We start from the raw sequence: 12,755 nt of genomic DNA, 5'->3' as shown, positions 1-12,755 counted from the left end.
TGGAAATAGAACTGCGAGGTTCTTATGCAAATGGTGGCAGGTCAAGAAAATAAGCCTTCTGTAACTGTTCTGAAAACTGCCTGATTTTGTAAACAATGCGTGGCCAATCCGGTTCATTCATTTTCTGAAGATATCTGCAGATTTCTGTCAATCTCTTCGGTCGAAATTCACTTCTGAGATATTTTACCGGTACCTTCTTGTAGTCAGCGTTCATGAATGAGACATTTAATTTTTTGACTGGTGTTTGGGAGACGAATACTGAAAATCTCTTTCTTTATTGAAACCTATGTCTACAAGTTTTCTGCTTAATGAGAATTCACCCTAGCAGAAGCTATGGGGGTTAGAAATTTGTTAGTCTCTACGGTACTTTTTTCCTGCATAGTTATATCGCTGACCTACAACGGTGATATAATTTACGCCGTTAACGCTGGTGGCGAATCACACACTGATTATTGGGGTGTGCATTATGATAAAGATCCATTAACTGGCAAAGTTGGAACGGCATCTAGTTATGGAAAACAGTTGGTGATTGGGAGAGTGCCTACCGAAGACCAAATTTTATATCAAACTGAAAGATACCACCATAGTACATTTGGGTATGATATTCCAATTGATGAGGACGGAGAGTATGTGTTGGTATTAAAATTTTGTGAAGTTTATTTCAATTCAGCTAATAAGAAGGTAAGTTTGACTTCAAACCTACAACTAACTCAGTGGACGTTTGTTCCGGGCCCAGTACTTTTGTTTTTGCTAAGAGGAGCTGTTTGATTACAGGTGTTCGATATTGTGCTGAATGGAGACCATACCATAGTTAGTGATTTAGATATTTATGATCGTGTCGGACGAGGAGTTGCACATGATGAGTATGTTCCATTTACGGTTTTAAATGACAAACTCTTCGTCAATGGTGCTGAATCCGACATTCAAAGTGGGATGATAAGAGTGGAGTTTATAAAGGTTTGTTAATTATTATCAGAAATTCGAGCTACTCACTCAATATTATCTTAAAATGAATGGAAACAGTGATTGAATTTCTTTCTTTGTAGGGATACAGAGACAATCCAAAAATTAATGCACTTTATGTAATAAGAGGTCGTCTAGATGGTTAGTATAATTTCTGTGTGTTGCACAAGCCGTTTTGTCTTATAATTTTATTCATGATGATTTGTATCTTGGATTTAATTGCAGATGTGCCTAAGCTGCCTTATTATCAGTCAGACAGTGAATATGATGAAATGAAAGAGCGTGAAGAAGACATAAAAATGAAAAGCCGCAAGCCAAGTGGACCACGAACTCCAGATCCATATTCTGTCGATGATACTGCTATCATGTTACCGTTATTCGTGGCAATAGGAGCATTCATTCCCCTCTTATTTTGCTTGTGTAAACTATGATGTACTAAAATCTATGTTTAGGCCAAGGGAACTTGCTTCCTCGTGATGATTAATAGTCTGGTAGACAATTGTTGAAGTTTTGTTAGAAACTTAATCACTATGAAGATTTTATCTATGTGTATGTGAACCACTCTGGTTCTTGAATGTTCAGAAACCTTCAAATGTGATAATCTAGGTCTGAATAGCTGCTTATTCTTTGTAGAACTTTCACTCAAAGTATATGAAAGAAATCATACTTATATTTGGGTTTTCAAATTTATTCTACATTAAATTAACTGCTTTTCTCTGAAGACTGTAATTATAAGGTTCCTGAGTATTTGTGTCTTGGTATGGAATTCCAAGTTGGTCAACATGTTGTAACGTGGATAATTTCTGCATTATGCTGTTGAAAAGTGATACTCGCGAAAACATGCTTCATCGTGCTCTAAATTAACTGAACAAAAACCTCATTAATGGATGAGCATTTTCAAAACAAATTATTGTACATGTATAGGTTTCAGATATGAGATCTTTAAAACATGTCCATCTTCTACAATCAGGCCAAATTTGCAGCGTATAATTTTTTAAAAAGAAAATGTAGAGTTTCATTAATCAAGTACCTTAGTGTGATGGTCTTTTTTCAAAAAAGACATTTTTCTGTTGTTGGATTTATTGACACGACTAGTCTCTACTGATCTGTTTCTTTTTTTTTGTAGAACTGTTAGTGTAAGTGCAAAGTGTGATTTCTTACTTAATACCACATTTTTGTTGTTGTGTTTTTGTTTTATGAGTTTTGCTCACTGAATTTTGATTTCAATCTCAGTCTGCATTGCCTATTCTCCCAGAGAATTTGGGGCTGCTTCATCCTGTGCTGCTAGATGTGCTCTCAAATAATTTTGTTGTCTTCCTGTATTTATACTTATTTGGATTCATTGAACATTCTGTGCTTTTGGTTGAATCATGAATTCTACGGTCTTAGTTACTTAATTTGTATGTATTTGTCCATATGATGATTTTCCTGTATCTGCGTTTAACTAGAATCAGAGCCAGAACCTGACAGCTAAATTGACATTTGCAAGTGGTTTTTAATGTTTATTGACGAAGGAATAGGGTGCCTTTTTCCTTTCTTTTGGTGTACCTTTGCATATTGATTGCACCTTAGCTCTTAAGTCTTTGTCTGTTTTTATTTATTTGTCCGTCTCTTACTTATAACAAGACCAATATTGAAAAGACAATGTATTCATTCTATTTCTTAAACATTTAATATAAGCTACGAGGGTTTCAGTGCAATGGATAGTTGTGTTCCATTTGTTTGGTTGTATATTGTAATTGTTGAAGCATACTCTGTGACAGCACTCTCTATTTATACTAATTTTCAAACATGATAATGGAATCATTCTTTATAAAAGAGATACTTAATAAAGTTAAATGGCTGAAGTTTTGTTAGGTAGGCAAGATCACTTTTAATTATTTTAATTTATTGTTTTTAGACCGAATGTATTATTTCACCAACACTGTGCAGAACCAGTTTTACCTAACATGGTTTGGCTACTTCGCAATAGCTTTGTGATTTTTTTTTGTTTTGTTAAATTTTAACTATGATTTTAAGTAGTGTGTTTATTTTCTTGAACCTGTGCTTGAGGGACTTTGTTCTGTCATAAATTTGTAATAAAATTGTTGCTCTTGTTGTGTGCTGGAACGTGGTGTCAGTCATTCTCTCCCAATACTTAAAATTTATGTTCCGTTCCTCTTGCTGAGTCGCGCGGTGTCAGTCTATCTCGCTCGCTGGAGTGCGAGGTGCGAGAGAGAGGGCGAATCACACCAGGGAAGTCCGCCGCGCGCATGCTCGAGTGCGACAACCCTGGCCGCACGGTATGTTTCACAGCCAACAAAAGCAAGAAAAACTTCTTACAAATAAAAGGCACCGTAGCAGAAGCAAACCACAAAGCTGTCTGCCTGTCAAAATATAAATGTTTTTAACTAAAGCAACGCAGTAAGGTGCGTAATCTGTGAGGGGTTGTGTTTTAATTGATCGTTTTCTCGCTGATTACTGGGCAAGCCCACTGGCCCTAGTAGCGTTTACTTGGCACAGCCTGTCAAATCCAAAATGTATCGTAGCCCGTAGCGGGTATGCAAGCGGGTGGTTGTCCCTTTCAATGTTTCGGCTTGAATGAATCAGACTAAAAGGAAACCGCTACCTGCTGTAGTTTGCTGAGAGCCTTTGTCTTGGTTGACAAGTTTTATACAGCCCTCGAGCCTCTTAACCTGTCTCTCTCCTTGAGATGCGCGTAGGGCATTGACTTATAGTTGGAATTTCATTCAGTCCCCCTATCTTTTTTTTCCTGCATCTAGCTATACATTATGTAAATTTAAACCATTGTTACTTTTTAGTCTGATTGACACCCAGCTTTGCTTTTTAAAATCATTTTTATTTACTCTCTCTAAATTTACATAGGTTATGTTTTAGTAATTGAAGAACCATGATGATGAGATGCTGCATAGAGAATTCTTTAGAACTGTCCCATGTTTCTCAGTTTGTCAATTCTTTTCCAGACCCCGTGAGACTTAATTTTTGATACCTGATACCTAGAAGTCCACAACAAAAAACATAAAATGACTACCACTCAGCAACTAGACTTTCAACAGGCCATGAGAGACTTCAAAACCATGTTTCCAGGCATGGACGATGCTGTGATTGAGGTGTGTAGCTCTATGAAATGATTTCCATAGTGAATTGGTAAGGGAAAGGGTTAGCCTTACAAAAATTGCAAATAACCAATTATCATTATTGATCGACAGGCTGTTCTAAGATCCAACCAAGGTGCAGTGGATGCAACTATTGACCAGTTATTAGCTATGAACACAGACTATGAAAACGAACAGCTACGCCATCAACTTGATGAGGCTGATGGCCCGACTGACACACCTGATCTCATTCAGTCGGTGGCTGCCTCTGGAGCAAGTGCAGGAGCTTGCGGGGGGGCCATCCCAGACAACATCTCAAGGCTTCCCCAAAGCCCCACTCACAAGTATGAATGAAAATTACTCGACACAGCTTGATGATATACTGCTGTTTAGTTCTGCACTGTTTGCAAGCTATGCATGTTTGTCCTTTTTCTTTGCAGTGGAAAACCTCCTCTCCGAGAGATCAAAGGATGGGACCCTCCTATGTTGGGACCATTACCAGATGACTTCCTGAGACTGACACCTTCCCAGAGCCACAAGCAGGTAATTGAGGATGAGGCTCATGCATGCATTTGTTTAGAAGAACCCTCAGATTATGACAAGTTAGCGCCCTGTTTGCATTTTTTGGAATAGTAAACACCAAAATTTGTTTTTGTTGAAAACCTTTGAGTAGCAAACTATTGAGTAGCAAAGAGGCAGATAGCTTATTTTTCTGCGAACTTCCCTTTCGACCTCATCTGGTACTCGTTGGAGCAGTCCCGCCCGCTCGCGCGCAACAAGCCGCATCAGCGTGCATTGACATTGCATCAGAGCGATCCCGATCTGTCTCTCTCGCACCCCCAACGGGCACCATGAGCACGAGCAAGACAGAGCGAAGAAAGCACGGTTCGGAATCAGCCTGCAGGGTGCGAGTCGGTGCGAGTTCATGAAGAAGGGCCCTGATTGCGAGTGGGAGGCCGAGGCTAGCCGAGGCTGACGGGATGGCATGGGGAAGGGGAGGGGAGCGGAAGGGAGGGAGGGAAGTCCAATGAAAGCGCCTGACGGACGGCGGATCGGCCGGCCGCCGGGCACGCCCGCGCGACGGGCTTGCCTACCCGCCAGGCGCCTTACTGCGAGAGGTGCCTTCACAACGAGGTAGTTTCCTTGAATCGCTGGCCTCTGATAAAGAAACCTCGGTAGCTCTGCCGGCGTGTAGGCGGCCGGACCCGACTGCAAAGTCCGCGCTAAAATTCGCCGCGGCCGAATGCAGCGCAGGGTCGCGGGTCTGGGCGGGCTGTCGCCGACTGTCGGCGAGGATGCGCGGGCCTCCGTAGATTGGATGACCACTTGTGCCGGGCACGCGCGGGGGCGGCGCGGAGGCGCGGGGGGCGTCCAGTTGAGCCAGGTCCCCGCCGGGGCACCGCCGGGGCACCGCAGGGTCAGACGTCAGACCTTCGCCGTCCAGCCTGTTACCCGATCACCGCAGTGCCGAGCAGTTCCGCCACCGCCGCGCGTCGTCGGTGTGGTCTTGCTGCCTGGAGTGGCCGCGTTGGACGGCGTAGTCGCGCTGCCCGGAGTTATCGTGCCCTCCCAGAGTGTCGTGTTTTCCCTGCTGGTCGTGGTCTCCCGTTTTCGTGCCCCCCCGCCCTGTGGTAGCGCCCTCTCTGAGTGGTCGTGCTCTCCCGTGCTATCGTGCTTCCTCTCACCTCGCGTGTGCTGGTGCTCGGAGACCGGGAAGCTACGTCGCCAAATCTGCGCGTTGTCAAGTCCGCACCGAAGCAGCCGTATCTCCAGGCTCCACCATGTGGAGGCAGTTCGTGGCGCAGATGCAGCACCGCGGGCGGCAGCTGCAGGCGCGCTGGCACGAGCGCCGTGCTCGCAGGCGCTACCTCCGCCGCGAGAAGCACCGGCGTAGGGCGGAGCGCGCCGTGCGCTCGTACGCCGCCATCGCCCAGTCCTGTGCTCTCCACACGGCCTCGCTCTTCGTGGAGGGCAGCCGCGCCTTCGGACAGTACATGGCCCCCGACTGGATGCCTCACTTGCCCGAGGACGTGAGTGCGGGGCGTGCAGAGAGAGGAGAGACTCTCTCTTTCTCCCTCCAGGCAAAACTGGACAAAGCCTATTCCAGTCTTTGCCTGGAAAATTCGAAAAATGTCACCAAAAATATTCCCTAGAAAAATCAACTCAAAATTATGCAGATATATTTTTTTAGATGAACTGGTTCTTCATGGACGAGTTAAAGGGACTTTGATTGAATCGTAAATTTATAATTTCCATTAAATTTGTGTCTAACATTTTCTGCACCTGTCTTGTTGACTCTTCAGACGATGATGCTAAGCCAGCAGATACTACAAGCGAGGTATGCCGAAAATCAGAGGGTAAGAGGAGTGCTGGGGGACAGTGCTGCTGATCCTGACCTAGATCAATTTTTGGAAGATGAGCGCATTGCCCTGTTTCTGCAAAATGAGGAGTTTATGGCTGAGCTCAGGTGGAACAAAGACTTTCTTCATGCACTAGAAAAAGGTATTACTTCTAAAAATAAATCCTTATTGTAATTTTTGCTGAACACTTTTTAATATTTTAAAAACAAATTTTACAGAGCAAAGTGCTGAATCCCCACCAGGTGAATTGCTGAACAAAGCATCTGGTGGACTGCCTGATGATGACTTATTCAGAGAACGTCTTCGCAATATGGGGAAAAGTAAGTATCTAGAATTTCACCTCATTCTCGAACCTAGATGACCTCTGACCTGTTTCTAATTGCATCAATTTTTTAAGTGTCTCGCAAGAAATTTGCTCAATTGGCAAGGATGTTCACTGGACGTAAGAAAAGAAGTGCGAAACAAATACTGGGACACAGTGCAGGCCCTTCCAAAGATTCACTTCTTCTCAACTCGGAGCCGTTGCTGTCTGCAGAGGACGAGGACAATGATGGGGAGCATAGCAACACTCAGGACAGACACCATGAGGGAAATCATTTATAAACCACCGTATTCCTGTTGTGATAAACTTGATTAGACTTCTGTGTAAGTGTTTATTCATCATTGACTGAAGACTTAATTGTTCAAGGTTTATTTTGTTACTTCTGGAGCATCAGCATTGTAATTTCACATGCTTTTGAAGTTGCCTCCGTTATGTGAGAGAGCCATTGAAAGTTTTAACATACCAAACTTACTAATACTCAAACTGAAGTTGAAAAATGAGTAGGTGTGCCTGTGTTCATTTGTGGTTTATTCCTCAAAAATGTTTCTAATCTCAAATTATGGCATTTTGGCTCACACCCCAAAATACTAGTACTTACTCATTACAAAAGTATCTTTTTGCTTTATGCCACCGTTTTTCCCCCCTGTAAATAAGCATCATGGGCTTTACTAGAATATAGTAACTGGCAAATTCTCAAACATTTTACTTTGAATGTAGTAAAAATTGTTACTCTATTATATTTGTTAGTCAATAATAATAATAATAATAATAATTTATAATGGGAATCTCTAATACAATCCTAGTTGTAATATACTCAATGAAAAACTGAAGATATTGTTTAGTCATCTCGATCTTGATCTCTCTGCTTAATAGGTCCTGCTTGCTGTTAAAAGTTGTGATGCAACTAGTGAAAGATTGTTAATTGTTGTTTGTTTCTTATTGTTGTTGTTCTTTACTTTCTCAGTGCTTTGGTTCCATTTAGTGTGTTTCTTAATCAATGTATCATATCGTTTTTAGAACCCCGTATACTATTGTTTAGTTGTATCACATATCAAGAGCTCTTTTAAATTGTTAAACCTGGATGGATATTTGGGTACATCCTGTTCTTATGCTGATGATAATTGGTTTACTTTACATAAGCCGCTAGTCATTTTGTTGAATTTGTTTTCAGGGCACTTAACATGTCCAAGGGTGACCTCACTCTCAACTTGTTAAATCCTATTTTTTTAAAATTTTCTTTTCTTGTCTTGCTTCTTTATTTTTTCAGCCACAGTGCTGCCTGTGACCTCTTTTGTTATATTGTAATATTTTTTCACACCCAGTTACCATTGTTTATTATTTTTAACCATCTGTTGCTTTGGTCTCAGCGCTGTAGGTTTTTCCCTTATTATTTATTTGCCCTCCACATGAAATGGTGTCATTCATGCTGTTGTTTAATTTTAATTGTAAAGTAGCTGTAGTAAATTACAAGCAGGTGTTTGTCCATTTTTTCTATGCAAGCCATACAGTGAAACAAACTTAGTCAGTGGAAGAAGTTTGTAGTAGGATCTCCTTTATACTCTCATACCAAAGAAACATCAGGGTACACACATCCCACTGTTGTGAAACTTTTGTGAGTATTAATATTGATCTTATAGTCAGCATGTACCATTGGCTCTTTTAAGAAATGGCAATAGGGGAATGCAAAGGCCCCTAAAGACTTTGAGTGAGAGACAATAGATGCCTGAAAGTGAACATGCGTGTATTCTTTATTATGTCCATTTCAGGCATCATATTGGAACAAATTATACCCTAAATGACAGCCCACTTATGTAGTCAGTGGAACAAACTATAATTTATATGTAAATACTTCACAAGATCTGTTCTTATCAAATCTTGTGGTGCCAATGCAAAAAGCGGAAGAGATTTCATCTGAATTTGTGATCTTGATTTTGTAATTGTGAGATTAGATACGTTTTCAAAAAAAAATTGTTAGTTTTTTTCAATGCAATATACTTATTGTTGGTATGTCTCTAGGTTTTATGGACAGTAAATCTTTCACATTTTTGTACCATCCTATTTCTCCACAGAAGAGACCTGACAATGCCCCTTTAATACCATGGCAGTGTAAAATGATATGATGGAAGTACTGTATACTAGTACTGACTTTTAGGTTGCTGATAAGACTCAATGTCTTCAACCCATATGTTAATAAATACGCATGGATGTATGAACTGTAAATTTTTATTCTGAGTCTTCCCCCTCCCAATCATTCCATCTTTTGATGTGACCAATCTACTTCTCACATCATCAAGAGGAAGAGACCTTGTCGCTTTCAGCTTTGGCACAGCCCTGTACTGGCCTGAGCATATCTTTACGCTATAATCCACTGTCTGATGAACATGGTTGAATGCAGTCATAACACCATCCATTTGGTAGTCTGCAGAGTCAATCAAGTTCACAAGTGTGGACTAGTGCAATATTGTTTAGGAAATCAGGGATAGACTAATGAACACTCATCACATTTAAACATTATATTTGGAAGAATGGGCGAACATATTTACAGAGGAAAAACATGGATCTACTGAATTAAACTATCATAATAGCACTTCTGGTCAAAGTCAACAGTATTAGGGTTAAGGAGGATATGACTTAAGAAATTAATTGTGAAAAGAATATACATCTTCAAATATAGCATAGTTCAAACATTCAATTATTTAGAGGAATAATATATACACCTAACAATATGTGATAACTCACAGCACTTACTACAGCTCACAATAGTAGAACGACTGAGCACAAAAGGTACACAACGTTAACTGTTAGGAAATGCTATGAATCTGAATAATCAACTGTGGTGTTTGGCCAAACTTTTTGTTTGTTTTTTTTTTTTGTTTTTTTAAGAAAGAGAGTAAACTTTGAAAACTTAGCAAGGCTCCACCACAAACTTGACTATCACTAATAATAATTAAACATTTTTGAAGACTTAATTTCATCCATAAATAAATGTATTTATCATATAATATTATAGAATAGAATAACTATTGGTTAGGCAGAGTTTAGGGGAATCTAAAAGAAAAGCTACATAAACGTGAGGTCACTCAAAAATCAATACTTGAGTATTTGTATGTGAACAAAACAAAGTTGCAGAAGCAACACATGAGAACCATGTGAGAAAGCATCAAACATGATGAATGAAGAATGAATGAAGAATGATCATACCTTGCATTTGCAAATCATGTATGCAATACCTCAATTATCAATTAGACATCACTTTCCAAAATGATTCCCCCAACTTTCTGAAGTAATTTTAAACAATTTTTATCACTGATGATGACTTTTTATCACGAATCTGAAAAGAAATCAAGTAAAAAAGACTAGCATTTGTTCTAGGACGTGTGAGAGCCATTAAATCAGAATACAATCCAGAAGATTTAATGGTTAACTAAAACTAACTCATGAACTTTGACCAATGTCAATACTGCTAAGGGCACAGGAACATCTAGATCCACACACCACAAATTAAAAAGAAAGGTTTCTTCCCTGGTAGACACTCAAAAAGGGGCAAGAAAAGTCAGGAAAAATAACTACAGAAAGTGGCAAACCAAGGAGCAGCTCACGACATTACATTAAAAAGGTCGATGGTTAAAAGAATGAAATTTTAAGTTCACACTAAGAAATTATAAAGCAAACTACCATATTACAATAATGAAATGAATACATGATTGTTATAAAATAAAAACCAGATCCAGTCAGTCTCCTTTTAAGTACAAATATACATTGTACAGCTTCTACTCTTGATTGAGATCTACTTCAGACAACAAAAGCACTTACAACAAAACCAACGCTGACATAAAAACCTCCATAAACATGCACAGATGGCAAAATCTCTTCTTTCCTGATTGATGTAGAGAGATTCTTGGATGGTTACAGCTTGCAAAAATGCAAGGTCTCACAAACAACTTTAAATAACAATTCTTCTTTGTGATTTCTACAAGACACAAAGAACTACTGAGGTTCAAATACTCTACAAATAGATTGAATAGCCCAAGTTATGATATTCCATATGAGAAGGCACAGTTTGGATTTAGTACTGGCAAACTTCAGACGCGAATACACATTTAATAACCTTCTTCATCTTCGTCCATGGCAAATTCATCACCGAGTCCTGAATCCATGGAATAAATAGGACTGAAAAAGTAAAGCAACAGATGAGTTCCCTTTCTTTTCAAAAACTAAAGGCAGGTTTGATTACAAGGAAATTAATTTGTTGGAAAGGAAAAACTTACTTGATGGCTCTGCAAGTGAAGAAAACAATGCGCTTCATTTTCTTGTTGTACAAGAAATAGTTGAAAGACCAAAGACACCCATCTTCTCCAAAGGGATCAGATGCCAAGTCTGGATTGTAGCTAAAAGTCAACCATGGATTAATTTACAAAAACAAACAAAAACTATAAAAACAAACAGAAGGGTTCAAGTCATAGTTAGTTGACTCTTACCTGTAAATGTCACATTCAGCCATAGAAATCTCATCTTCAACTGCAGCCCAAAGTTGGGACCTCATAGCTCGGTACTGTTCCCCTGCAGTGGCACTAAGATTGCTGTCCACCGCATTCATCACATGCTGAGGAATAATGAGATGTAAATAAAATACTCATATATTCATTGTTTCTATCATACAATGAGGGACACTTACAAGAAGACTTGGTTCTTTGCTGAATTCGTGACTCTTGGCATCAGAAAAATCATAATCCGGTTGGAATGCCGAATTGAGGGTTGCAATCAAATAGAAAAGTGTTTTGCGACTGATGGTATCGCATAACGGGCCTTCCTCATCGCCTGACACACTGCGGCTGTAATACCCAATTGAGCAATTGGTTAGCATAATCAACAACTCTAATGATGATTAGGATAAAAGCAGTCTTAACGAAACACAAACCTGAAATAATTATGGGGAGACACCCCAATGGATCCTTGAGGTGGGGAAAGCGCCTGAAGGTCCTGAGGGCTTGTACCCTGCTCAGAATTGAACCGCTTGTAAAGCTGCTTGTCTGTACCAGCCATCTTGCAGGAGTAACTCTCAATTCTAGAAAGACACAGAGTTTAGTTGAGCAATGGGCAATAAAAACGGCTAGGTAAAACGGCCATCAAAATCATGAAGCACTGACCTGCCGACTATTTTGCTGTCCCCTGTCTTGATGCAGAGGTTACTGTTTATGGCTTCAAACCTTGAACTTTCGAGGAGCTTCATGTTGATTTTGTCAGAGGAAGAAATGTACACAGAAGGCAAACTGGTGCGTCAATTTCAGTCGCTTATTATCAGGCCTCCTTATCAGGTACAAGTCAAAGGGTTTCCAATCACAATCGGACTTCACAAAAGACTTAATATAAAGTTTGTATCGGTGCACAATTTAAATTTTGCGGTGCAGGAGAGTTTTTGATCATAATTCTGGGGTGCAGAAAGATTCCTTTTCTCCTTGAGTGAAGGAGGCTGAAGCTTGACACAGCGTATTGGTCGGATTGCAGCGCAAAGACTTGTTGGATGTTTTCCCGTGCGTACATCACAAAATAAAGGTCGGTTAAGTCCCACTTTCGCACAGGAGGACACTGGAAATATCGAGCGTCTCGGTTTGGAAATCCAGTCGAGCTTTGTGTGGATGTTTACAAACAAAGCCACTGATGCCCTCGGCCGAAGGCGACCCCTTCAAAGAAAAGGTCAACGCAGGGAAAAGCGACCCGATTTTCACATCGGATCAATCACTGAGTCCTGCGTACTTTTCAAGAAAGCCCGGGTGAGATTGCAGAGCCTCTAGACAGCGATTCACAAAATTTTCACGGTCGATACTAAACTTCTATGACACTGACAGGGGAATATTCTCGTACGCCGCTTTCAGTTGTTCAACTAACACAAAACAAAATGGAGGCAACAAGAAGATGGAGGTCAGACGCCAAGGCTACCGCGCTTGCGAAAAGTATGCGAAATTGTGCGATGCACGCCGTGCTTTACCCACGGCTTTACTTGCTTTACCAGCTTTT

At 40.4% G+C, this 12,755-nt stretch overlaps 3 protein-coding genes across 11 annotated transcripts; 2 read left to right on the top strand and 1 right to left on the bottom strand.

Moving 5' to 3' along the window:
- Positions 1 to 98: 98 nt before the first annotated feature.
- Positions 99 to 8,949, top strand: LOC117639163 (CUE domain-containing protein 1). 9 transcript variants are annotated; one of them, XM_034374558.1, is made up of 7 exons: positions 99 to 189; positions 3,927 to 4,073; positions 4,173 to 4,402; positions 4,499 to 4,601; positions 6,362 to 6,560; positions 6,637 to 6,738; positions 6,816 to 8,949. In XM_034374558.1, the coding sequence occupies exons 2-7, from the start codon at positions 3,987 to 3,989 to the stop codon at positions 7,019 to 7,021; spliced, it is 927 nt and encodes a 308-aa protein (XP_034230449.1). In that variant the 5' UTR covers positions 99 to 189; positions 3,927 to 3,986; the 3' UTR covers positions 7,022 to 8,949. The 9 variants fall into 9 exon arrangements, with proteins under 9 accessions (XP_034230449.1, XP_034230446.1, XP_034230448.1 ...); XM_034374555.1 differs by lacking the exon at positions 99 to 189 and adding an exon at positions 3,226 to 3,371 and having other exon boundaries at positions 6,816 to 8,755; XM_034374557.1 differs by lacking the exon at positions 99 to 189 and adding an exon at positions 3,392 to 3,501.
- Positions 123 to 3,072, top strand: LOC117639165 (malectin-B). The gene is made up of 4 exons (XM_034374564.1): positions 123 to 681; positions 775 to 957; positions 1,047 to 1,104; positions 1,189 to 3,072. The coding sequence occupies exons 1-4, from the start codon at positions 334 to 336 to the stop codon at positions 1,392 to 1,394; spliced, it is 795 nt and encodes a 264-aa protein (XP_034230455.1). The 5' UTR covers positions 123 to 333; the 3' UTR covers positions 1,395 to 3,072.
- Positions 8,950 to 9,238: 289 nt separating the features above from the next.
- LOC117639166 (repressor of RNA polymerase III transcription MAF1 homolog) lies at positions 9,239 to 12,646 on the bottom strand. Its single transcript, XM_034374567.1, has 6 exons — positions 11,888 to 12,646; positions 11,659 to 11,805; positions 11,416 to 11,572; positions 11,219 to 11,343; positions 11,009 to 11,128; positions 9,239 to 10,910 (listed from the first exon to the last, which is right to left on the bottom strand). The coding sequence occupies exons 1-6, from the start codon at positions 11,968 to 11,970 to the stop codon at positions 10,841 to 10,843; spliced, it is 702 nt and encodes a 233-aa protein (XP_034230458.1). The 5' UTR covers positions 11,971 to 12,646; the 3' UTR covers positions 9,239 to 10,840.
- Between the last annotated feature and the right edge of the window lie 109 nt (positions 12,647 to 12,755).

The sequence above is a fragment of the Thrips palmi genome, unplaced genomic scaffold, assembly GCF_012932325.1.
Source record: "Thrips palmi isolate BJ-2018 unplaced genomic scaffold, TpBJ-2018v1 HiC_scaffold_11, whole genome shotgun sequence".
NCBI lineage: Eukaryota > Metazoa > Arthropoda > Insecta > Thysanoptera > Thripidae > Thrips > Thrips palmi.
This window is presented reverse-complemented; position numbering and strand designations above follow the sequence as displayed.

What these genes read in the sequence shown, in the direction of transcription:
- LOC117639165 (XM_034374564.1), top strand. Translation starts at nt 334, where the DNA reads ATGGGGGTTAGAAATTTGTTAGTCTCTACGGTACTTTTTTCCTGCATA. An exon ending in TCAATTCAGCTAATAAGAAG is followed by an intron (nt 682 to 774) that starts GTAAGTTTGACT and finishes GTTTGATTACAG; the next exon opens with GTGTTCGATATTGTGCTGAA. An exon ending in AATAAGAGGTCGTCTAGATG is followed by an intron (nt 1,105 to 1,188) that starts GTTAGTATAATT and finishes ATTTAATTGCAG; the next exon opens with ATGTGCCTAAGCTGCCTTAT.
- LOC117639163 (XM_034374558.1), top strand. Translation starts at nt 3,987, where the DNA reads ATGACTACCACTCAGCAACTAGACTTTCAACAGGCCATGAGAGACTTC. An exon ending in TGGACGATGCTGTGATTGAG is followed by an intron (nt 4,074 to 4,172) that starts GTGTGTAGCTCT and finishes ATTGATCGACAG; the next exon opens with GCTGTTCTAAGATCCAACCA. An exon ending in TCTTCGCAATATGGGGAAAA is followed by an intron (nt 6,739 to 6,815) that starts GTAAGTATCTAG and finishes CAATTTTTTAAG; the next exon opens with TGTCTCGCAAGAAATTTGCT.
- LOC117639166 (XM_034374567.1), bottom strand. Translation starts at nt 11,970, where the DNA reads ATGAAGCTCCTCGAAAGTTCAAGGTTTGAAGCCATAAACAGTAACCTC. An exon ending in TCTCCCCATAATTATTTCAG is followed by an intron (nt 11,573 to 11,658) that starts GTTTGTGTTTCG and finishes TGGGTATTACAG; the next exon opens with CCGCAGTGTGTCAGGCGATG. An exon ending in GCAAAGAACCAAGTCTTCTT is followed by an intron (nt 11,344 to 11,415) that starts GTAAGTGTCCCT and finishes ATTATTCCTCAG; the next exon opens with CATGTGATGAATGCGGTGGA.